This window comes from Ambystoma mexicanum, chromosome 7q, assembly GCF_040938575.1.
Source record: "Ambystoma mexicanum isolate Mex_15411 chromosome 7q, UKY_AmexF1_1, whole genome shotgun sequence".
NCBI classification, from domain to species: Eukaryota; Metazoa; Chordata; class Amphibia; order Caudata; family Ambystomatidae; genus Ambystoma; species Ambystoma mexicanum.
Window position 1 is genome coordinate 997,434,120 of NC_090941.1, and position 25,620 is coordinate 997,459,739.

A 25,620-nucleotide genomic window follows, 5' to 3' on the forward strand; every position below is an offset into this window, starting at 1 on the left:
TGGCTAGCGGACGAAGCCACCGCAGAACGTAGTTTGCTTAATGCCCTGATAAGCTCTATGCTATTACGGGAAGCGTTGTGGCACCACACAAGCAAGCATGTAACCTATCCATTATTACGAACGGTGGGCAGACAGCTCTGGCTAAGGACGCAAAATATACTGAAGCTTAAGCACCCCTGTTCCCCTCATGTACCCATCCTAGTCAACACACACTGGGATCCAGAGGAGCTGAAGGCAGCACGATCAGGCATTGCAACTTGGGGAGACATGTATGAAAATGGTACATATAGAGAACTCCCAGAAGGAGGGTCTCCCGAAAGGGCAGTTCCTGAGGTATAGGCGGGTAACCAAATTTGCCAAACGCACCTGGCCAGACTGTCCCGCAGAACCCCAGCAGAATGCACTGCTAGCACTCATGTATGATTTGAATAATTGCTGTAAGCCGGTGTCCGGATTGTACAGGGCCCTAATTGATAATACACACACCGACCTTATGAAGCTCAAGATACGGTGGGAGACAGACTTGGGGCAGATATCACAGATAAGCAGTCGATGTGGGTACTCATTTATGTGAAAAATGTGTCGCGCAATGCAAGATTTAGACTAATTCAAGTCAATGTGCTCCATCGCACATATATGACCCTGGCTAAGGTTGCTAAATTTAAAAATGATGCACCATCTAAATGGCCCTGGTGCGGTCAAGAGAATGCCCACTTAATGCACATGCTTTGGGAATGTGTGCTGGTACAAAGGATTTGGACTAGAATTAAAAATACTTGCGAAAGTGCAGGGATTAGCAGATACAAATGGACCCCACAGGAATGCATACTTGGGATGTACTCTAGAACCAGTACGCACAAACATGTCTCTAGCTTCATGGACTTAGCCTGTATATTAGGTAAGAGGTGCATAACCATGACTTGGAAATCGAGTAGAGGCCCGCAGTTTGAAAAATGGCTAAAAGAAATGCAGTGCTGGTGTGTAGCTGAAACCACAGCATGGGGGCACTCTACAAATGTACATGGATGAGAAGTGGGGCTCCTTTTCGAAGCATGGAAGGCACTGGTCAATTCTGTCCTTTAATTCTCATAAACCACCATGAACTGCTCGTGAGAACTGACAGGATTTGTGCAAGCTTTTTCTGTAATACCTGTCTCCTGTGGAACAAACTGTACACCCCCTCCTGCTGTGCGAATTGCAGTCAGTTGTGCATTTGATCCCCTAAAAGTGACAAGCTGTGTTATCATTTGAGAACAAAATGAACACTTGTAACATTTTTGCTTCACTGGTTGGGTATCGGGTTTCTTTTCCTCTTTTTCCTTTCTCTTTCCTTCTCTCTGTTTTGACCCCTTTTTCTTCTCATATTACCCCTTCTGTTGAAAGGTTAATGGCCTGTTGAACTACACCATATGTTGTTGCGCTTGTGCGACTCAACATTGTTTATCCACTGTATCTGATGAAAATGGCAATAAACAAATTTTTAAAAAAAGCAAAGGAATATCAAAATGTTCGTGATGACGGAAGGCGGGAACTAGCGCACAGAGCTTGGGAGGACATTTTAACTGCAACAAAATGACTCAAAACGAATTGGGAGATTGGTGGCTAAGGTCTTCAATCCAAAAGTAAACCAAACTATTGAAACAAACGTTCATTTTTTCTAGTGGGTGAGCTATTTCAAAGGTAGATTTGCAGTACCAGATCCTTTGCAAAATAAGACACATTTTATGGACCTTTCAAATTGTGTATTGTCAAAATACCTACAGGCACTCTGCAAGATGTCTTTAGTGCCATTGCGGCATAGGAATCTAAAAAGAGTCTGGATCCAGACACTTAAAAATTAAATCCTGCTTTTGGGGACCCTTCATCCTAGACTTTTTTAAAAGCAATTGCCCACATCAGTTCCATCTCTAACAGCTGGGATTGCAGGTGGATAGTTCCTATTTACAAAAAAACATAACAAATTGTTATTGTCCAATTTTGCTGTTAGATGGCTCTTCAAAGATTTTAGCAGGTATTTCACACATTCGGTTGATTGGGTAAACAGAAAAACATTTTACTGTATTCTGTATTATATACTGTATTAGGCTTTAGAGGGGCTCTAAAGACAGACAGACCCCAAACCTACCTTTGAATGTTCTACTTTCAACATTTAAGTATGATCTAAGAAAATGAAACTATGGGCCCAATTCACAGAGCTATTTCCAATGGGGGTTTGCCATTATAAAAGGCCTCTGTGAATTAGGCCCTGTGTTTGGCATTCATTAGCCATTCACAGTGTTTAAACCAGTGGACTGCGGCCAATTTTGGTAAATTTGATATGGTCTCGGCTTTCTGGGCAGGAAATGGGTCCTTTAAAACAAATTATTGCCTTGCATACAGACACTGAATAAGTTGTTTGGTATTATGTAGAAGGGAGCTGTGCTGACACCTTTGAACCTAATCAGGATTGCGCCAAGGGTGTGTCTTGGCACCAGCCTTGTTTAATCGCTATACCAATCATTTACAGAGTTCTTTAGAAGAGGCTGCTAGTCATGTTTTGTGTATTGGCAGTAGAAGGATGCCATGGTCCTTCATTCCCGACCGACAAAGCACTGCAGGTAGACACTGACGAGGATGCCTTTTAATGACTGATAACACTCTTACAATCAATGCTCAGACATTGTCAACAGTTGTCATGGGGAAAAACAGAGGAAGACTAGCATGTTTTTAATAAACGGCTGTCCACTGGTTAGAATTATTTCCTTTGAATATTTTGATTTTCTCTCCTCGTGCAACGAGAGGCTCTTCTCATATTGATATGCAAGCTATTTTGATGAATCAGGCAAAATCTGCCATTTTAGGTTTTGCCTGGGACTTAAAAGTGCAGCCTGTATAGGCCATTATTAATGCATACAAGAGTAATGTGCAGGTCATTGCACTTTTTGAGCCAGCATATTGAATCTGTTGTGAAATTAGAATATTTCTGTTGTGCACTATTTGTCCTTCCTCAGAGTGTCCAAGGTTTTTCAGTTTATCAAGAGCTAATGTCAGGGTATTTGGAGAATCTACTTACTATTACGCCAACCCTCTACTGAATGGTTATTTGGGTGAGCATTTATACAAATGTGTCTAGAGACGTGTTTTTATAATGTGGAGGTGGAACTAAAATGTTGTAGCTCGATCATGTAAAGAATAATTGCAATGCACTGGCTCGATAATCCTCAAAGTGGTAATGAGCAGCGTCAGCTATAGCAGAATCTCTCTTGTTGGAAGTTCATATTAATGAGAGAGAAGCTGTGGAACTTAGGGAACTACCCAATGGAGCCAATTTCATAGTTGCATCACCGACTATATTGGAATCCTGTCTTGGATGCTGTATGTCAATTCAACCAGTTTTATTTGTTGAGTGTATGATTTAACTACTTACCAGTCAATGCTGTCATGGGCAATTCACTGATATTGGGGACCATTGCATTCCTTTTTGCCCACTTAAATTGAAAGAGTGTGCCACTGTTTACAGTTAGAAGCACTATTATTTGAATACTAGAGAATAGAGGTTTTACCGATTTAAGACCTGCCTTACTGCATCTTGTTTGTTACGAAATATGGCTCCTTCATGGTCTCTGAACAATTATTTAAGGCAGGCGGTTCCTGTTATTAGTTTTAGCCTCGCACGTTTTTAAACAGTGTTTCTGTAAATATAGTTTTAATAAGTTTACTCTTGTTGTTTTAACAATTGTCTTTCTGCATGTCGAAGGTAAGAAATCTTGAATTAGTGTTTGGATAGTGCGTTCATGTATTTTATGGTTGTTATATTGCAATTGAACTGATTTGATTTGCTTTATTTGAAAGTAAGGATGCATTTTACTGAAAAGAATATTAAAACATGACAAGGATTTGTGACCTTTGCCAAACAGCTTATTTTATTTTTTAATCTTTTACCTATAGGCAAAGGAAGAGGATTTTGAAGACTTTGATTGTGTGGCATATATCAATGCAGCAGAAAACCTATTAACATTAGGTGAGATGTTAGAAGTTTAACATTTGCACAGTTTCTGTGTGCCCACTGCAGAGGCACATGCATAATCCATCTTATGTATGTGCCAGTGTTCTATCTGTATGGCTATAATGCTACAACTCAAACAGTGTAGAAGTACAACTATATTTATTTTAGAGTGTGTCATTCAGTATCGCCAGGATCTGTGTTCTCTTCAGTGATTATTTTCGACAACGTCCCTTTAACAACATCTTTCTTATTCACTGAATACTTTGGGACTTTACTCCAATTCCCAGTAGGTGGCTTGGATTTATTTTTTCATTTCCTTTGTTCTGTCACAGGCTGAGGGATCAACGGAAAACCTGAAGGCATGCTGTGTAGTTCAAGGGTTTTCATTGAACGACAGAAAACTAAAGGTCTCGGGTTGACGGGAAATCAACTAAACATCAAGCCTACCAAACTTCCCCATAGGACCATAGTCCTCAGTCTTTTCCTCCCTTAGGCCCTGCCTTCCTAACAGGAAACAAAGTCACTCAGTCTTTGGAGTTTTGTGTGCCCTGTACGTATTTCTTTGCAGTTGAAGTCTCCTGCTTGGCTTTCCTAGGTGATGTCAGGATGTCGCACTCCTTATTTAATGCATTCTGGCACTGCCACCCTTTATGCCTTAGGTCGCCTAGGCAGGGGCAGGTAAAAGACACTTTGATTTGATATCCTTTGCAGGGTTATGTGGGCCCAGTGGTTGTTGGGAATATCACCTTGATAGACTGTCAGAGATGCCCCTGAGTACCTCTTCTGCCAGTAAGCTAGGAGTCTCTTCATAGACATAGGGCTCTACTCGCCCACTCTCCGGATCTTCGTCTCCTTTCACACCACCACCTCACTATCACTAGCTCATTCCTCCTTGCTAACCTCCACCTTCTTTTTCTGTGTGTGTCATTCTCCCCTTCCTTCCTCCTCAGTGATTCACCAAACTCTAATTTGATCCTCCTTATCAGCCACTCATTTTCTTTTTCTCTTGTTTTATCCTCCTCCCTTATAGAAATGAGCTGCTCCTTCACTTCCTCTTTTGCCTTCTCTTACTACTGTTTTCTACCTCCTCCTCATCACTGGTCCTCTTCACATCCTTCTCTGTTCTACCTCTTTTTGAAGGCATCCCCTCCTCCTCCACTGCATTCACCCCACCTCCTCTCCTGTCAACTGATACCCTGTCCACCTCCTTCTTATTGCTCTTTGTTAACTCCTTAACCACCACTCCTCTATGCTTTACTGATGTTTCCTCCTCCTCCACATTAGGGCTCCCTTGGCTCACCTCCTCTTCCTTTCTCTCCTTCTCTTATTTTCTCCCCTCCTCCCTGTCCTGCTCCTCCTCAAATGTTCCTCTTAGCTGCTGTGCCATCCACTGTCCACCAGTATACGCCTTCACTTTCCCTCATACTGTACTCTGCTTTAACCCCCTTTCTATATGTTATCAGGCTGACCCGCAGGCTTCCCAATTGATGATTTCCACCTGTGTATTGCCATGGAGTGAATGCTGCAATAGGCTCACCATGCCACGAGACTAAAGATTTCCAGCTGTTTAAGGCAAGCACACTTTCGCTGCTCTGCAGTTGGCTGTTTCATCGATGCAGGATGCCATTCTTGACCCAAATTCCTTCCTGTTGATGTTGGGGCACCCACCAGCTACTGAAGTGCCTTTGATTATGCAGAGTTTACCCTCCTCATGCAGAGGCTTGTGGATCCTGGAAGCCTCAGACTCACATTGCTTTGTGAAATACTTTTGCTGACGGAGCATCTTCTTTGTAACCAGTCCTCTGCAAAGGATCCCACAGGAGTTGTTCTGCAGCCTGCCAGGTCAAGAGTGCAATGTTCATGCTGGTTTTCTACATTTTTGTTAAACAATCCCAGTTGGATTGAAATAGTAGCATTTTTCACGGCGAGCTCTCCTTGATTGAAGTAGACCTTAGTACCTTGTTGACCTAAATCGAAAGACTTCCCACTAGAGGACAAGTGGCTTCCCAGGGCTGCTATGTGGGACAGACGTAAAAGGCTAAGGGTCGACTGGGAACCCTGGGTGGCCACCATGCCATGTGCCTCTTCCAAGGCTTATGTCATGTAGGAGGCAGTGATGTAGGAGGCGGTGGACCTGCCCCCACCCAAGCTTCATGGTCTCTACAGTCCCATCTCCTAGCCTAACACATGAGACTTTGTCAAATATCTCCTCACTTTCTACAGAGCCCCTCCCTTTTTATTGTCACCAAGGCAGTGACTCCAGTAGTAATAATTAGCCTGGAAGTGCCCCTCTTGATTTTTAAAGTACAGTGTAGGACCACAAACAGCCCCATGGTACCTGGGTTTGTGTCTGTGATTCTAGCTGGTTCTTAGAGCACACAAACTCTCCAAGACAGTTCAAGGGGTTTTATTTGCTTTCGGTCAAGAGGCTCTATGCGGACCATCCCTCACTCTGCTCCTCATCCCTGGGATGGTCACTATTGATTGGTAACCCCTTCTATCCAAGATCTGTCTTATCGAACGGTGAGGGACTAAAGGCAGAACTCCTGATCTACCTGAATCTCCCTCAGGGAACATTCTAGGTGGACACTATGCTAAGTCCCCCAATGTGACTTAGGCTGTGGATTTGGGCTGCCTTTCAGCCACTCGGGTCTCACTTGATCTTACACGCACACACTCCCCTATTACTCTCGTTATCTTGCTGCACTCTACCTTATCTTCTCTTACTCTCCTTCGACTTCTTCCATCCACTGTCTTTCCTCCCTCTCCTTGACTCTCTCTGCTTCTGTCCCTCCAATGTTTTCAGTCTCATCTGCCTACTTCCACCCTCTAATCTTACTCCTTATTACTGTATCTCTCTCACTTCTCTCCAGTACCTCCACCTCCGGTACAACGTCCTTTTATCGCCTGCATTTTCATCCCATGGCATTTTAACGTGCATATTACAACGAATATGCTCATTGAATTTTTTAGGGGGGGTGGGAAAGGGCAGATAAGGGTTTGGGCGGGTAGGCAATAGCCAAAAATAAGTGTGGGAGGGGGGCTTTGAACACCCCCCAAAAAAAGAAAAACAATGAGCTTTTTCGTTGGAATGTACATGTTAAAATGACTGGGGAGGACATTGCAGGCGATGAAATGACATGGAACCCTACCTCCTCACCTCACTACTACTACCCCTTTGACCACACTACTACCTCTTCTTCCATACTACCACTGCTCTCTACATTCTACTACTCTATCCTCTTCACTAGTACACCCAGACCTTCTCCCCCAATCACCCTTCTTTCACTTCCTCCAGGCATCCTTCTTTCACTGTCTACTCTTCCCCTAATTTACTCACACACAATTCATGCCCACTCAAACTCCACTACCACTCTCTCACATCAACCAAGACGTCCCCGTGCACACAGCTCTATCCAATCTTCTTTACGCTCCTCTACTCCATCCTTCCTCTTCCTGGCCTCTGTCTTCATGCTCCTGCCTTGACCTCACCCTAACTAGCCACATCTTCCTGTTTTCTTTCCTGCCTTTTATCTTCCCTTTACCCTTCCATTGGCCAGCTTCCTTTGTTGGTTCCCAGGGCCAACCCCTGCCTGTTCCTTTCCTTGAAGATGCAACACACATCAAAGATTTTAAAAGGGGGCTTAAGCCCAGCTCCTTTTTTGTACGTGGATCCGCCAGTCTCCTAGTATGGCGGCCCACCAAAGTCAATGTTACAGTTAATTTGTGGATCTCCTAGTGGGGAAATGGCGTTCTGGCAGAGGTGCCATTCCGCAGCATCTGGACAGGTGAGTACAATGTCCTGCTGGATGCTCTGTGCCCTGTCTCACACCTATGTGGTGTGGGCGTGATGCCCTCTCCCTGCACAGTCTGAGTTTTCTCCTCTATCTCACATGGTGTCTGGCTGCTCCGGAGCTGGTTTCCTGCTTCCTTAGGTTCTTGGTTCTTCATCACTCTTTCAGTATGGTGGCTTGGTGGAGATGCTGCTGATCTCATAGGTCCTAGGAAAAAAGACACTGGCCAGATTTAATCTGTGCAGGCATGGGGTGATAGACAGTGGCACTGTTGGCATGCACCCGGACACAACAAGGAGGGATAGGGACTTGGGGCCCCCCCAACTCCCACACTGTACCTCTGGGTAGGACTGGCCCTCAGGCTGAGTGGGGTCCCCATTTCCTGACAGGGTGAGTTATGTGACCCAGTCACGCTAGCCAGGCGAGAGGGGCCTAGTTCGTGAATTGCCTACCCGTCTGGTAATACCTAAGGGCTTCTACCACCCATTTAATAGCAAGACATTCCAGTTCAATGGTATAAAAGTTTCTCTCCCTAAGGAACTGTTTTCTACTAAAGTACAAAAGAGAATATTAACTATCTCCTCTTTCATGGGATACAGATAACATTCCACTGATACCCACCTATGAGGCGTTTGATAGCAAAATAAATGGATAAGAAACATTTTCCCTGATGAGGAGTTGGGTGTGTCATAAAGAATGCTTCAACTCCCCAAAGCCTATGACTGGTCCCCTGCAATTGGTTCTGTTGTGAAGCACTCAGTTGGGCTAGAGAACCTTAGAACAAACCTATAGTATCTTATAGTATCCGACCCGTCCATGAAATAGCTGTAGTTTTTTTTTGTTGATTATGGTTGCGTCTTCTGGGCTAACTCATTTTTTCCTTACTGTGGATGGACGCAGCCCTTTCCATACTTTGAAGGCCAAGGTTTTGATGGTAGAAAGGGCTAGATGGCATTTTGCAGTGTTGGCTTTTAAACCTACTTTCTGTAGGGCGTGCATCACTAAATAGAGGTGCTGCTGCATTCACAACACGAGTGACTGCGGATCCTCCTCTCATCCAGGAATGCTCCTGCATAAACCTGGTGAGTTGGTGTGTCTTGCCCTATGAAGCGCATGCGAAGGTCACTGGTGCACTGTCCAAGTCAAATGGGAGTACTGTGAATTGGAAGAGGCCTTCGGGTGCAGAAGAGGTGTTTTTCGCCTTGTCCTGAGTCAAATGTTGCCTGGTCTGTTCTTTCATAAAATACAAAGTGCCTGTTAAGGGCATTAAATTAGTTAGGGGCCATCGGCGTGCTGATTTCATCATTGAGATAATAAGTAGGCCGTTGATCAAACAAGTGGAAAAATGTTTCCCTAGTAGCGCTTTTAGGCAGATATGACAAGCTAGTTTGGTTCCATGTGATAATATCCCCGCAAAAATGTCGCCATACAAGAATGGCGCCTTTTTTTGCTGTGATATTACCCCATGGACCCTGCGGGTGAGAACCCCGCAACCGCCATATTTTTTTAAAGGGAGCAGGGGACACCCCCGCTCCCATTTACCCCACAAATTATCCCCATAAATAATGTTGCCTATGCCGTTTCCCGGCAACTATATGTACGGCGACAATATTTATGGGGATAATATTACCTGATAACGCTAGTTTAGAAGAAAAAGTTGATGTAGTTTCTTCAAATTCAATCTTCACTTGAGAAATTGACTCTCTTCAGACCATGTAATTCAAACATCAGAACATGTTTCTGTTTTTGCCATCGATTTTGTAGCTCATTGCATTTCTCTGTAGAGGAGGTCGTGGCTTATTGGGCTGTGCCCATGAGTGCGACACATTGTAAAAGATCAATCTTTCCAGATGTGTCTTGTTTGGGGGCTCAATTGAATCAAGCGATGAAACGTCTGTCCGCTTAAAGCGTTTGCGTAACACCCCTTATACATGTTCTTTTATCCAGAAACCTCAGTTTAACCCAAAAAGGTACAGATAAGCCAGCATAAACAGCACAGATGTCATCCTTAAGTCTCCCAAAAAGATCTACTTGCAATTGGCGAAAACTAATGCAATAGTAGGTTTTTCATAAATGCCTCTTCACACCTTTGCTTTGCCTGAGACCTGAGTTGGGAGCTTTGCATCGGTAGTGAAATGTAAGAACCACTAATCCCAGTTTTGCACTTGCTCTTGTGTGCCACCCATTGTTTGCTCTGAGTTATGTAACGTGTATGAACGTAGGTGATGAGTACATGATATGTCAATTTTCCTGTATGGGCCGTGGGATGTTGGAGTACGTAGCTGTGATATAAGTGAACCATTACAGAAGTGACTAATCTGTCTCTCCTATTTGTATACTCAGGGAATTTTCGTACGTTTCCAGCTCTTCGAGAACTAGATATTTCTATGAACGGGATAAGAAACCTTACAGTCAGCCACAGAGACTTTCCGCACCTTGAAGTGAGTCAGGAATGAGTGCATTGTATGTTGCCATTGATAATGACCCTTCATGATTTAGCTCAATCTTACCATTCTCTGCATCCACGTAAATCCCCATCTTTGCTCCGAAGTATACAATCTGCCCCACCCCTGTCTACTGCCCTGCTCGGCAGATTCTTTCTCAAGACTTGCTTACTTATTCCTCACCGCCTATGGGCTGACTCTGTTTTCCAATGCAATTATCCTAGTCTAGCCATTGTGTGTTATACATTAAGAAATATACATTTACTTTTGTACTTTCAATTCATGTTACTATGTGGCTGTATATACCACATATCTATATATGTGCTTTATCCCAAAATGCCTTTGGAATCAGTGGTTCATAAACATTTGTTGATGGGGTCCTGTCCGTTCACTTCCTGCACTCAAAATCGGACTGCTCATAAGCAAAATTATAAAAGCCAACTTAAATCACTTTACTGTGTACCTCTCAAAGTTGACTAATGTATATCTAGTGCAACTGGAAACATCAGCTACTAAAGGTTATAAAAAATGTTTTAAAAAATGCTGTTCTTATAAGAAGGACATTAAAATCGAAGTACTTCTCAACATGTTTAACAAATATGATTTCAATGATCGACTTTACTATGTTGAGATGCCCTAAAATAGTCACCTTTCAGGACACTGGTGAACACATTTCCAGAAACACCTGCAGACCGAGGCCTCCTTTCCCAGCCCTGCTTCTCCATGAAGATAATCCGCTAAATATGCATGAAGTCTGTTATAAAGTGGGAACATTACTCAAATGTCGACACCTACAAGTCAACCATTGGAAATCTGGTTTGATAGGAAATTAAGAGTTCATCTAAAAAGGACTTTTTAAAAATGTATGTTCTCTCCTGATTATCTATAAACTTTAAACTTACTAAGGAAAGTACTGTTCTATCGGAACTACCTAAATGTACCATTTCACAATAATGATTAAAATGTCTGCTCGTGGTTCAGAAATCTATCAATGGTAAAGCACCATTATATCTATCCTGCTCTATCCAACTTTACTAGCCTTCTCATAATCTCCCCTCTGCCCCCTCGTCACCCTTGTGGTACCTCGCCCTCCCTAGGCTTGCTCTCGTTTACGCTCTTATTGCTCCACTTCCATGGAATTCTTTTATCTCGGACATCTGAGAAACAGTTCACACCAATTTGTTCAAAACCAAATTGAAAGCCTACCTTCTCACCTCTGAGTTACCCTCTTAACCTACCTCCCATATGCCTTCCAGCTAACATTTTCCCTTTGCCTCTACCCTGTCCTTCAATTTCTACTGCCTCCAATCTAGCACTTCATCCATCATGGTCACATCCCTAACACAGCTGGACGTACTGCCAAGCGGAACTTAAAACCTGCTTATTGTTGATTGTCCTTAATCCATGTAAGTCCACCCATATATTGTCTCCGGTGACTATTCCATTCACTCCCCTCCACAACCTGGTTGGAATGTCACTCCACTCAAGCTCACCCCATTGTAAGAGGCTATAGAACACCATACTTTTTTCAGGGCTCAATAATCCTATCATTGATTTCTACATGTTTTCCCTGCTCCTTTGATCATATACATGCAAAACCATAATCCAGCCTTCAAATTGACTTCTCACCCTGGGCTTCAGTTATCCTGTCCTGTTAATAGAGGGCATCATGTGAATGTTGGGTCAAAACAGGGGTGCACGGTTTAGTCAACAGATTAGATTTCCAGTTCTACCTTCAGTTCCTGTTTTTTGGTTTTGCCAAAGGTTTGTAGCCCTTGCGCCACACAATTGACAAAACCATTGTTACAGAAGATAGGGGATTGGGGGTTCTGGATTGAAAATATCTGGTTGACCTAGCAACCAGCAATGCAACGGCATGAAACCGACAAATCACTAATCTATTTTTCTAAACTCCTCCACCAAACTACCCAATGAAAAGTTCTCTGAAAATATTTGCTGCAATCAGCAGTTTTGTAAGAAGCAAGTTGGGTGCTGGGCTTTCCACAGCCCAGTAATATCTGTTAGGGACATGGGAAGGCTTGGGACCAGAACCAGACAAGGAACAAGGATATATAGGCAGTGTAGATTGCAGTCAGTGGCAGGGTGCTGGGGAAAAGACCAAATGTTTCCTGTTTTCCTTAATGTTCATCTTCAGCGATCTGCTGGTTTCAGTGCACAAGATGGAGGATTGGGCATTAACCCAAGGCAAGATGGTGGTTCACCTCAGCAATGGTCTAAAATAGAATGTTGAGTGCAGATTGGAGGTGAGTACAATTCTAAACAGCCTTTCATTCTGACAGGTAGCAAGGCCCAAGATGATTTTTCCCTCTTAACTGCTATGGACCCCACAAGTTTCTCTCGGAGTGCGTTGAGCAAGATCGTTTCGGAATTATGCCAGAAATTGAGGGCTGTCAGAAGTGAACATTTATCTTTGAGTCAGAAGGTAGATAGTTTGGGTGAAAAGGTGAATGTTATGCAGGCCTAGGCTACTCCGCTACTAATTGACATGTTTGAAGACCATGACCCTCCAGACTTCACTCCAGAACAGGGGCAAGAAGACCCAAGTAAAAATAAGACTTTTAGGAGCAGGGAATGTCATTATCCAATTCTTTTAGCTGTTCCAGAACATTATGGTGGGGACTCCCGAAAATTCTCAGTCTTTGTTACTCAGTGCGAGTTACATTTTTTATGTCGGCCTGACGTTTTCCCTACGGGAGCTTGAAAGGTGGCTTTTATCCTCTCTTACTTATATGGAGATGCCGCCACTTGGGCAGTGCTACTGGTTAGCCAAAAATGTACCTTTTTAGATGATTCAAAAGAATTTTTAAGAGAATTTGGCAGGATGTTTGACCTGTGTCAGGTTTCCTAAAAGGTGCATAGTGAGTTGCTGGAGTTGAGACAGGGGATTAGATAACTGGTTAGCTACATAACTCAATTTAGATATTTCGTTTTTTAGACTAAGTGGCCTGAGGAGAAGAGGGCAACCTTATTCTATAGAGGGCTGAGGGAAGAGCTCAAGGATGCCCTGTCGTCGGTGGTGGAAAGGACCTCTTCGTGTGAGGATTTGATTACTCCTCTTATGCAGTTAGATTCCAGATTCAGTTAGCGTAAAGAGCATAGGAGAACCTGTCCTGAGTTTAGGCAGAATATCAGGCTCGAAAGGCCAAATGGGGTACTAGGGAGTCGGGAGTTTAGACCCTCGATTGAGAATAAAGAACTCCCGTCAAAAACGAGCGGCCCCTTGTCTAAGGAGGAGCGATAAAAAGTAGTTAGAGAAGGATTTCGCATGTAGTGTGGCAGAGCAGGGCATTTGTTGAAGGATTGTCCTAAAACTAGACGTAAAATGCTCATGTCTGTTCCCAACTCACGGTTACTGGCAAATAAACTGCAATCCACCATTCCCCACATCACCTTCAATGTATCCTTGTATCTGGCTTGGAAATCATCACTTACCTGATAGCAGCGAAGAAGGTCTATGTTAGAGGAAAGATCCAAACATATCTGACGTGCAAAATAGCAAAAGCTTCTCTGAGGCCGTTAAGCAGGTAACGAAGTGCCGGCGGCCATTTTGTTTTCATTTTTGGTCGTTGTAGTTTAGTGATGCACATTGTAGGTAGTACTAGGGAAAGATAACAAAAATCAAAGAACAAATGACACAAAGAAAAGAAGCGCAAGGATGTTGGGGAGAATTCTCCAGAATGGCTAATTTCCCTTACTACTGAGTCCCTCAGCAGCTTTGCTGGATTTCTAGGATTTCTTTTTTTCACCTGGTAAGAGTGTGAGCCTTTTTTTCCCCACTCTTACATGTGTTTTGCTGTGTGTGTTCACATTGTTTGTGTTAATAGACTGTGGAGCCTCACCTACTACACAGGCATTATCTTTTTACTGTGTCTTACACAGCACCTTCAGTGCAGTGACACAGGGTTGTCTTTTAGACTTCCCAACTCAGACTCCATTTTCTGGTACTGACCATCTCCCAGAACATGTAAAGTTGCCATTGACTTTATTGGTCTTTTTAAATCCACAGACCCAGTACAAACCATCTTACATGGAGTACTGGAAAGGGTTAATACTTATCCCTTTTTGTCTGTTTCTCTTGGAGCATTGTTTCGCTCCCTTTTCATCAAGAGTTGGCTGGTGGCAGTGGTAACTACCCTATTTTTCCTACCGCGCTTATATCTTAAATAACCTTGGTATTGTTGTAGGCTACCTTGGTAGCCTCGAACTTAAACCTGCTAACCATATACATTTTTATACGGTTCCGGCTGGGTTTATTCGCCATTTCTTTTTGAAAATGTCTTTCTCGTGTTTGTCCCTGCACGCCAAACCGGGTTTGGTTCCTTTGTTCACCATCTCTTCGCGGGCTTCTACACAGAAGCCCTCCTTAGGCGTCTGAAAGTCTGGGTAGGCAGGATGTGAGGGAGGGGTCTTAGGACCCCTGTCATGGGTTCCCTTGGTAACCCAAGTCCCACCCCTGTTTGATTGGCTAGGTGACTGTCCGGCCAGGACAGCCACCCTGCTGTGTGATTGACAGCCAGGCTTTGTGAATGGGGGAAAACTGCATAAAAAGCTGGTCTCTGGGTCCAGAAAGGCAAAGTCGCCACTGGAACAAAAGAATCGACGAGGAGCTGACAGAAGAGGACCCCTACCATGACTGAACCGCCCGCTGAAGCTCTGCTGCAGGTCCGAATCCTCGAACTCCAACGACAGAGAAGATCCTCCAGGAATCTTCTTCCCCTGAGCTGGTGGGACCAACCAGTTCACCCAAACTGCAAGCCAGACTCCCTCCTCTGGTCGAATTTGCTATACAGCGCTACAGTGGGCCGGATAGCCAGGAAGGTTGGACCCTGCTTGGGTTTTAAGGAGTGCACCTTTTATTTGTTGCTTTGCTCTGCTGCTGGTTTCTTCCCTGGGTATTGCAGGACCCTCCATTCTTCCTACTTCATGTCAGTCCGACAGTCGCTCCAGGAATCGTGAGCCTGCAGGAACTACCAGGAACGTCCGCCTCAGCTACAGCTTCTTCTCCATTTAAAGGTACTGTGCAAATCCGGTTGTGCGTTTTGTTTAGCCGCGGTGAAGGTGTGTGAAACCTTTCGCCAATTCGAGGACTTGTCCTCCTCTTCTCTTTGAACAAACTTTTCTACTGACCAACTTCGTCCAGAACTCTTGGCAAAGACTTAACCGCAAACTACCCTGAACTGTGTGATCTTGAGCAAAAGACTTTTGTCCTATTGACCTTGGACCTAAGCCTTTTTGATTTGATTACATCACTGTAGTTCCTCTTTCTAGATTGCCCTGCTTACTTACCTGTTGGTGCTGCTCAATTTTAGCCTAACTTTGTCTTTCCCTCCCTTTTACATTTCTGGAGTGCCATTTTGCTCCCACTTCATTTGTGAGCTTAACTTGTCTGGAACCTATTGGGAGTGGTGTGGTGTATTAAGAATGTGATTTTTCAACTGCTTTACTTTAGTGAAATGTTATACAACTGATGTGTAAATAAATGTATATTCTTTTACTCTGAAACCTTGAGTCAGTATTTGTTTGAATCATAGTAATTGCTTTCCTTTGTGTAACTATTTGATACTGCTCACTTACTCTTGAGATAAGTCTGGCTGCTCAGCTATTGCTACCACTTTACTGTGTAGTACAGGCTTGTACCAAAGGTGAATTTGTACTGTCACTTGTAGTCTTAATTGTGTGTGGTGTTCCCAAAGGGTACTGCATATAATTCTGCCTAACACTGGTGTACAGCGGTGAGAATCAAGTATAGTAATTACACTTGGAGTGCTGCTATTACCTTGGATCAACTAACCACAAGGCTAACATTACTAAAAAGCAATATTAATCATGTCTGATATGGAAAACTACAGTCAGGAGACCCTCCTTAGTTACACTGCAGATTATTTAAAATCTGTGGATTATGTAGAGAAAGGAATCTCTCTGTTAAAGGCAAAAGGTCTGAATTGATTGAAAGATTGTTAGAGAAACAAAGTCTGGAGGGTGGGTCTGAAATACCTGACCCCTCAGCAAATGTGCAAAATAATGAGGATGATAATGTGTCTATTATTGATGAGTTAGAGGAAGTAGATGTGTCTCCAAATGTAGGCCTCACTGCTCTCTTGTCTGCTCAACAACCTCAAACCTTGTCCACTGGGACCCCGTCAGGTCCTGCACTCCGTCCTGAATTCATTGCTCTAGAAAAGATGAGGCTTGAACTGGAATTCAAACGTGTAAATGCTCAAACTGAACAAAAACACCAAGAACTTAAACTCAGAAAAATGGAGTTGAATCATGAACTAGAAATGAAAAGGTTATATCTTGAAAATGCTTCTCTCCCAGAGTCTTCTAGGTCTTCCAGCCCTAAGAGACCCTGTATGCCTAAAGAAATTGTGGGTATGTATGAGGTTAAGCCTGATATTTTGGATTGGTTGGCAATGTTTGAATATAACCATGGGATTCAAGGTCTTACAGGGAATCAGTTGCTTCCCTGGCTCTTCTCTAGGCTACCCACTGTTGCATCTGATGTTGTGATGGAGTTGGGGGAGGTGGATGGGGATGGATTATGAGTGTGTGAAGCTAGCTTTAATTGCTAGATTTGGGAAGACTCCTTTCCAGTACCTTAAGAGGTTTAGGACCCTCAAAAAGCATGATGGTACCCCTTGGGCTACCTTGGTATGTGAATGTTTGAAAAACTTAGATGGTTGGGTTAAGGGTTACAGAGTGAACACTTAAGAAGGTATGAGAAATCTTGTTATGTTGGAGTCAATTTATGATGCCTGCTCTCCTGAGCTCAGACAGCACTTGGTTGATTCTAAGGAGATAGATCCAAAGAAGTTAGCTAAGGCTGCTGACTTGTGGGTTTGCAATAGGGCTACTCACATGGATTCTGGGGCAACTCAGAAGAAGGATGAGGGAAATCAGCCAAAGAAAGATAACAAGGAGAATTCTAATACCTCCAATCCAAAAGAGGGCCACAAACAGCAACATAAGGGTAAACCACAAAGGAAACCAAATCAGGCTAGTGCACCATCTGGACCCGAACCAGATGGAGGTCAGAACAAACCCCCATTCATCAAGCCATTTGGGAAATGTTATGTTTGTGGGTCAACTGACCATGTGAAAGGGGATCCCAGCTTTAAGGGTAAACCTTCAGGGATCCACACTGTCTCCTTAGCCTTCTCCCCAGAGGAAGAAGTACCTATGGCAAGTGGAAACTTTCACCTACTGGCTGATGAACCCAGGAGAGGCTCAGATAGTGTTTCTTTAGTGTCCCTGGGCTTGTGGGAACAACAGAATTTAGATGTCTATAATTCTATCCCAGATAATACTAAAGAGTATTATAAAGATAGTGTTCTTGTGAATGGCCAGGAGACTCCTGCCATCAGAGATACTGGAGCCAGCATAACTGTGGTGGATGAATCATTTTTCAAGGTGGAGGATGTTGCTAAGGCACCCAAACTCCTCACCAAGTTAGCTGGAGCCCCTGTGAAAATGCTTCCCCAGTTACCAGATCTCATCCAGTGTAATGATATGATTGTCAAAATACCTGTTAGTGTGCAGCGTGAAGTGCCTGGGAGGGTCCTGTTGGGTAATGACCTGAAAACTCTTGGAGTTGTGTCAAACACCCCCGGGCCTCCCAGTAAAAGGAGACAGGAGGTCAATAGGCCTGCAAGGGAGAGGACATTGAGAGGCTCTCCAGAGGAGTTGATAGAGGAAACGATCACTCCCACTCCACAGGAGTTGCTCACTGCTATTTCTAGGAAGAATGAGGCAAAGGGGAAACCCAAGACCTCAAGGAAAAAGTCAGACAGCACCCCTGAGCTACAAACTAGGACATCCTCAAGAATGTCCAAGGTCACACCTGTAACTCCTCCACCTGCTGAGGCAGAGTGTGAGGTGCAACCTTGTGTGGTTGAGCTACTTTCTGAAGAATAAGATCTGGAAGAAGGCACTCTTAGTTGGCGATCTTGACCCTGTTGACCATTCGGAGCTGCAGTCTTTACTGGCAGGAGATGGACCCAACAGGGCAGACTTCAGCAGAGGACAAAGAGAGTGTCCCACTCTCGGGGGGGTCTTCGGCAACAGGCTGCTAACCAACTTGATGGGCAAGAAGTTGGAAAGCACAGGTTAAGCTGGGAAGATGGCCTCTTCTACAGTGAACCAACAGTGTCTATCCCTGGGGACTGCAAAAGAATGTTAATGCCCCTTGCCAACAGACTCCATTTCCTACAGTTGGCCCTTGATATACCTTTGGCTGGTCACTTAAGTTTCAAAAGGACCAAGGAAAGGCTTGCCTTATACTTCTACTGGCCTAAGATGGGTTCAGAATTTGACAAATTCTGTAGGAGCTGTCACACTTGCCAAGCCTCTGGCAAGAGTGGAGCCAAGAATGTGGCACCCCTGGTGCCTTTCCCAGTGGTGGGAGTTCCTTTTGAGAGGGTGGGCATCGACATTGTTGGTCCCCTTGACCCTCCCACATCTTCAGGGAACAGGATTATCCTGGTTGTAGTAGATCATGCTACAAGATACCCAGAAGCCATATCTATGAGAACTGTTACGGCTCAGGCTGTGGCTAAGGCTCTCCTTGGTATTTTTAGCAGAGTAGGGTTCACTAAGGAAGTGATATCCGACAGGGGATCCAATTTTATGTCCCATTAAATGCAAGCCATGTGGAAAAACTGCAGTGTCACTTACAAGTTCTCTGTAGCCTACCATCCACAGAAAAATGGATTGGCTGAGAGGTTTAATCGTTCTATGAAGAGCATGATAGGTGCTTTAGAGGAACCCCTTTAAAGAAAGTGGGACCTTCTACTGCCATGCTTTCTCTTTGCTTATAGAGAAGTCCCTCAGGAGGGAGTTGGATACAGTCCCTTTGAACTTCTCTGTGGCCATCCAGTCAGAGGTCCATTGGCCTTGATTAAGGAGGGGTTGGAGAGTTCTCCTTCCCCCAAGCCAGTCAGAGTGACTGACTATGTGATAGGTCTGCGGAGGAGAATGTCATACATGATGGCAGAAGCTAGTCATAACTTAAAAGCAGGTCAGGCTCTGGTCAAACATTGGCATGACCAGAAGGCCAGCATGTGTCAGGAAACTGAAGTAGTGGGATCCTGCAGGAGTGAAGCTGGCCTACCTAGCCCCCTAAGCCTGCCTGCTCAACAATCCTGCTTCTTTAAAACTATTGGCCAGGCAAACCCAAGGGGAAAGGGGAATGGATAAAACAACAAAAGACAAGAACTCCCACTGCAGGTACTTCAGACCGCCTTCATGGAATGTTTAGCTCAAATGGGATGATCCTAAAAGAAAATGCAACTTTAAATGAATCAGTCTTCTAATCACTACTGACCACTCTATTTTATTTTCTCAAATAACTTTTACCTGTTGCCTAAGCTTGATTTGCTAATAGGCTACTTCAAAGAGATGTATGTTGACTGTAGATCCTTTAGTGATATCTCTTCTATTTGTCTTTCTGCTCCCTTGCTCTTTTTAATATCTGGTAATCCTGAATTATTAAAATATATCCAAAAACACATTGTTGTTACTATTGTCTAATTGTTGTGTGAACTAAGAATCATATATGCTAAAAGAAATATGTGTAAGGTAATTACCTTTTGTTTCTCTGAAGACTCTTTAAAAAAAAATAATCCTGCTGTAAAAGTTATTTATGCTCCAACTCCTTTTACGAAGTACGTTAGAAAAATAAGGTTTCTTGCTAAAATTGTACTTCTCTTGAAAAAATCTCTTAATTGAACAGGAATAAACAATAGCTCGCAAACGCTGCGTTTACGGAGCCCAAAACGCTGTCTTTAAATTGTCTTTCTCTTCCGTTACTGCTTCGTATCATAAAATGAAGAAAAACGATAAACTCAAAATGGCCGCGACGCACGCGCAACGTCGTTAGGTTCTTTTCTCTAATCACGCTTTCAATCCACTGAAGTACGCGACGCTAGCTCAAAAACGAATCAGACGTTAGTTATATATATATATATATATATATATATATATATATATATATAAAAGAATCTTGTTAAAGGTTAAAAACACGGCGAAACGAACCGCGCGCCTTATTAGTATTGATAAAATTAATATACACAAAAAAATAAATTGTTGAACTTTCTTTATGTGAATATATTATCATCAAAGAATCCTTGACTATATCTTCTCAAAAATGATATTAAGCTCAAGTGCTAAAAACGAAATGCTTATTTAAAGTCTTTAAAAGGAATAACATTTCAGAAAAATTAGTCTTCACTTAAGATTCAAAAGTCCACTTAGCTTATCAGAGTTCTAGGAACAAGACTCTTCACTGGCTCAGCAAACTGATTTACTCTGGAATTCTTCTACTGCAGGCCTCTTCTTCTGTTACTTGACTATTGTACTTTTAGAACTCTCAAAGGATATTTGACTCTTTAAAAAAAAAGGGTAACTTAAAGTGGAAACTAACTGGAGCTAACTAATATGTGACCTACTCGTTTGCATACTTTAATGAAAGGCAGTTGAGAATTGTTATTAACATTCTAATGACATCACAATGCTGCATACTGTGAACTGAACCAATCACTGTTGTGAAAATGTTCCACCATCTTGGCTTGGGGGCATTTCATCTTTCTAATTGAAAATTAGTTAAGGGAAATAGAACAAACTAAAATAAATGCTCTATTCACAAAACAGAATTTATTTAATATTTCAACCACCTTCCCTTTCTAACTTTCCTGGAATGGTATTTGACATACCCTATTCTCCTAAGAACCTTGTCAAAGTGAGGTACAAAATGTGAGAACCTGACAGCATGGTTGAGTTTACTTAAGACCAGCTTGTGTTAGTTATGGCGCCAACAAGGCAGAGGGCCTTGCAGGATAAATGGCTAGGACCCTTCAAGGTTGTGGGCAAACTTGGAGAGGTGAAATATTTGGTGGATGTAGGCAGACCTAAGGAAGCTCCCAGAGTCTTTCACACCAACCGTTTGAAGGCATATGTCTCGGGACCAGAAGTGGGAGTTTTGCTTCTAGCTTCAGCTCAAGAGGAGGAGGAGAGTGAACCTCTACCTGACCTCCTCAGAGGCCAAGCTTTGGATGAGAAAATAGGAGTCAATCTCTCTTCTCAACTGACTTCTGAACAACAGGAGGAGTGCAATGTTCTGTTAAATCAGTTTGCCTCCCTGTTTTCACTATCACCAGGCTTGACCCCTGGGGCCAGCATGATATTCTCACTGGTGACAGTTTACCTGTGAAAAGCAGAGGTAACAGAATGTCAGAACATGTGAGTGCCCACATCAAAGTAGAGGTCAACAAGATGCTTGATCTCGGGGTTATAGAGCCCTCTACAAGTCCATGGTCTAGTCCAGTTGTTCTAGTACCAAAGGCAGGATCCAAGGAGTTGAGATTCTGTGTGGACTATAGAGCTCTAAATGCAGTCACTAAGACTGATGCCCATCCTTTGCCAAGGACAGATAAACTGGTGGATAGACTTTGTTCAGCCAAGTACCTCAGTACATTTGATCTGACGTCAGGCTATTGGCAAATTGCCCTGACAGACCATGCAAAGGAGAAAACTGCATTCTCAATGCCAGCCGGCCTCTACCAGTTTAAGGTTATGCCTTTTGGACTAAAGAATACACTTGCTACATTCCAAAGGATGGTCAATCAAGTTCTGAATGGCATGGAGGACTTCTGCCTGGCATACTTGGATGACATTGCAGTGTTCAGGCCTACATGGAAAGAACATATTGATCACTTAGGATATGTTTTGCAAGCTCTTGAGCTCTTTCTACACCAACCAACGCTACCCCCCTCTCTATCCCCACCCTGCCTCCACTCCCACCACCCTACCCCACTCTCTACACCCACCCACCCAAGCCCACTCTCTCTACCCCCACACACCCATCTTAACCCCACTCTCTACCCTCACCCAGCCACCCTACCCCCACCCTCTCTACCCCACATCACCCACTCTACCTCACACACCCTACTCTCACCTCTACCCCACACTATACAAACTCTACCCCACCCACCTTACCTACACTGTCTACCCACCACCCACTCTTTCTACCCCTATCCACCCTACCCCCACTCTCTCTACGCACATCCACCCACCGTACCCCCACTCTTGCTACACCCACCCACCCTAGCTCCACTCTCTCTGCAACCACCCACCCTATCCCCACTCTATCTACCTCCACCCTCTCTACCCCAACCCTCTCTACTCACCCCCATTATGTGTGTTGGTTGGGTTTCGGCTGGACTATTTTGGGTTGCTTTTGAAGAGTCCTACTGAGGCTGCTTTGTTCTTCATGTTTTTCGCCACCAACTAACTACATCACCCACCCGACTCTCTACCACCACCCACACCTACCCTCTTACCCCATCCTCTCACCCTATCCCCACCCTCTCACCCCACCATCACACTCCTTACCTTACACTCACCCACCCTCCCTCCCCTCACGCAACCAACCTCTACCCTTTCTACTCTCACCTATTCACCTTTGTTTCTCATGTAATTTTTGTCCCTTACTCTGTGACTAAGCTTGAAGTATCCATGTATTCTGTTGTCTGTTGCGCCCAGTTACCTCTGGGTTTGGTGCGCCATACAAATTAACACACAAACAAACCTATCCATCCTACCCCCACTCTCTCAACCCCCACCCTATGGCCACCCTCTCTACCATACTGTCTCTAACCCACCCACCCTCACCCCACTTTCTCTAACTCCACCCACCATACCCTCAGTCTCTCTACATCCACCATACCCTCAGTCTCTCTACACTGACCCTACCTCCACTCTCTGTGCCCCCACCCTACGCCCACACTCACTACCCCACTCTACCTCCATCCTCTTTACCCCACCCACCCTATCCCCACTCTCTCTAACCACACCCACCCACCCTAATGACATTCTCTACCCTCAAAAACAAAGAGGTGATGGCTGGAAGGTTTAGACTGAATCTTAACCACTGGCATTGCTTGGGGCAACTGTCCAGACCATTGTTCTTCGTCTGCCAAGCCATTACAGAAGGGGAAAGACCATATGCAAATCAGGCTTGGTCCAACCCCAAAAGGGGCAGTCCAGCCCGAACTGCTAGGTCACATCCCTTCTGTATGAGACCACAAGCATCCCCAAACATGTTTCGGCGCCTTGTTGGGCCTCATCAGTGAGGAGTTTCTCTACCCTCACCCACCCTACCCCACACTCTCTACACCCACCCAACCTACCCACACTCTCTCTACCAATACACACCCTACCCGCACTTTCTCTACACCCACCCACTGTACCTCCCCACTCTCTTCCCCCAACCATCCACCCTACCTCCACTCTCTCTACCTATCCTGCCACCCACCCTTCCTGCACTTTCTCTGCCTCCATCCAGGGACGTCATTTCACCAAAATGCCTGTGGTAGCGGAAGTCACATCACATGGCCATTTACCTCTGATGGCATCAAAGGAAGTGATGTAATTTGACCCCACACTCAAGTGACATCACAGGAAGTGATGGCACATAACCTTCAGATGCGTCTAACACCCGTGTTTCCAGGCACTCTCATTTCAGCCAGATATAAGAACTGAGGCACAGAGGGAGGCGTGATTTGTCCACGATTACACAGTTGTGGAATGTCATTTTCATATTCAACGTGGGGCCTATATGTAAAACGTATATATGATATGATAAGTCATTTATAACGTGCCTGTAATGCAGTACTTGTAACAGGGTAACCAAAATCTCTAACGCAGGCTACAGCTAGTGTATGAGACATCTGTAGATCAATGGACACAGAAGTACTAGTTATCTGTGGCATTGATGTGTTAAACAAGCCAGAAGAGCACTGACCTGGGGATGCGTGCGCTGTCAGTTTACCCAGGAGCAAACTGCTGCATGAGCAAGGCCTGAAAATTAAATCATTGACCAGGATTTAGTGTCAACAAAATACCCTGGTTATGAATGGATCTATGAGTCATCTACCACTACGATAGAAGAAACATATTGTGTGGGTGTAAGCTGAGGCCATCCATCTGTCTCTGTGTGCATTTACCTTTAAGTTATGTAACATGCAAGCACATGTTGACCCCCACCACCCAGAGCCGAACATAACACCTTAATGTCCTAGGCTTTGATACATGACACTTCTTCAATCTTTTTTTAACGGGGTGAGGTGCTATGGGGCGCGGGCTGCACTTCCCTCAAGAGTGGGGCTCAATGCATATAAGATTTTCAGAGCTCTATGTGCAGGGTGCATTATTCAATGACCCCCCAGGACTGGCCCGTGAATGAAGCTTCCACAAAGCCCTTTCCAAGAAGGAGTTTGAGTAGGGAGGGTGGGTCACTCCATGGCTCTCTTACTTCTGAGACTCTTGTGTCCAGCACTTATTTTCTTAAACAGTGTTTCACCAGAGCAGGGTCCTGGTCAAGTTTGCGGCCCCTCTCAACCATTCACATCACACTTGAATGCGTTCAAGGTGAGTAGAGACCAATTAGTGGCATAGCACAACATTTGGTCCCCTCCCAAGCTCCTTGACAAAGCACAGGGAACGCCACACCCCGGGCCGGCCCAGTCCACCAAGTGTGTGCAATGTCCATGAAGATTATGCCGCTGCAGGAGCATGCACTACTCCAAGTGAAAGAAGTAAATATGTTTATTAATGAAAGCTTAAATGTTTCACCTAACATCGATCTAACGGGGCCATGCCTTGTCCCCAAATATACCAGTCACCAGTGGTGGTTGGTGAGTTGTTTTATTGGAGGATGTAAATATTTGCCACAAGTATGCAATTGCGACCGAGCATAGCGGCGGCCCCGAACTAACGAAATTGGATTTGGGGGACTCTGGGTGGGGGATTCTTCCCCGACCTTGACAAAAGGTTTTGAATAATGGGTTAAAATTGTGCATTCCACAGCATGCCTTCTGTGAAAGTTTGGTTAAAAGGCCAGACAGTTTGCAATCGGTTTTGTAGGGTGTAGGGTAACTCATAAAGAAAAGTACAGTAGATGGCAAGTCACCAAAAGTGCACAAGCACATTTCCCAGTACACTGTCATGCTGGTCCCTGATATAAATGCCAGTATAAAAAACATTTTCGTGCTGGCTTGTGCCTGTACATTTCCATGCTGGCTCCATCATCATATGCTAGTATTGCCATATAAGAACATACTCCTGTTCGCTTTGAGATGTTTTTTATAGTATCATTACTGACACGAGGTACAAAGCTGGCTCTGCCAATATATGCCAGTACTCCTATGTAAGAAAATACTCCCATCGGTTTGGCCATTAAAAGTGACATGTCACAATAAGAAAACATGTCCAAATTGGTTCCAATTTAAGCCAGTCTAGACCTATAAGAACACTTATCCTTGCCTCATCATAGATGCTACGGCAAGACATATACAGGCCGCTACACCAAAACATCAGTCTA

The 25,620-nt window shown here is 44.1% G+C and overlaps 1 protein-coding gene across 4 annotated transcripts in view; it reads left to right on the top strand.

Annotated features, from left to right (window-relative positions):
• Positions 1–25,620, top strand: part of XRRA1 (X-ray radiation resistance associated 1) — a 624,270-nt gene that overhangs the window by 216,770 nt on the left and 381,880 nt on the right. For all 4 annotated transcript variants that reach the window (XM_069640151.1, XM_069640152.1, XM_069640154.1 and 1 more), the window contains 2 exons: positions 3,928–4,000; positions 10,123–10,220. In XM_069640151.1, coding sequence (XP_069496252.1) covers positions 3,928–4,000; positions 10,123–10,220 — 171 coding nt within the window. The remainder of the gene's footprint in view (positions 1–3,927; positions 4,001–10,122; positions 10,221–25,620) is intronic.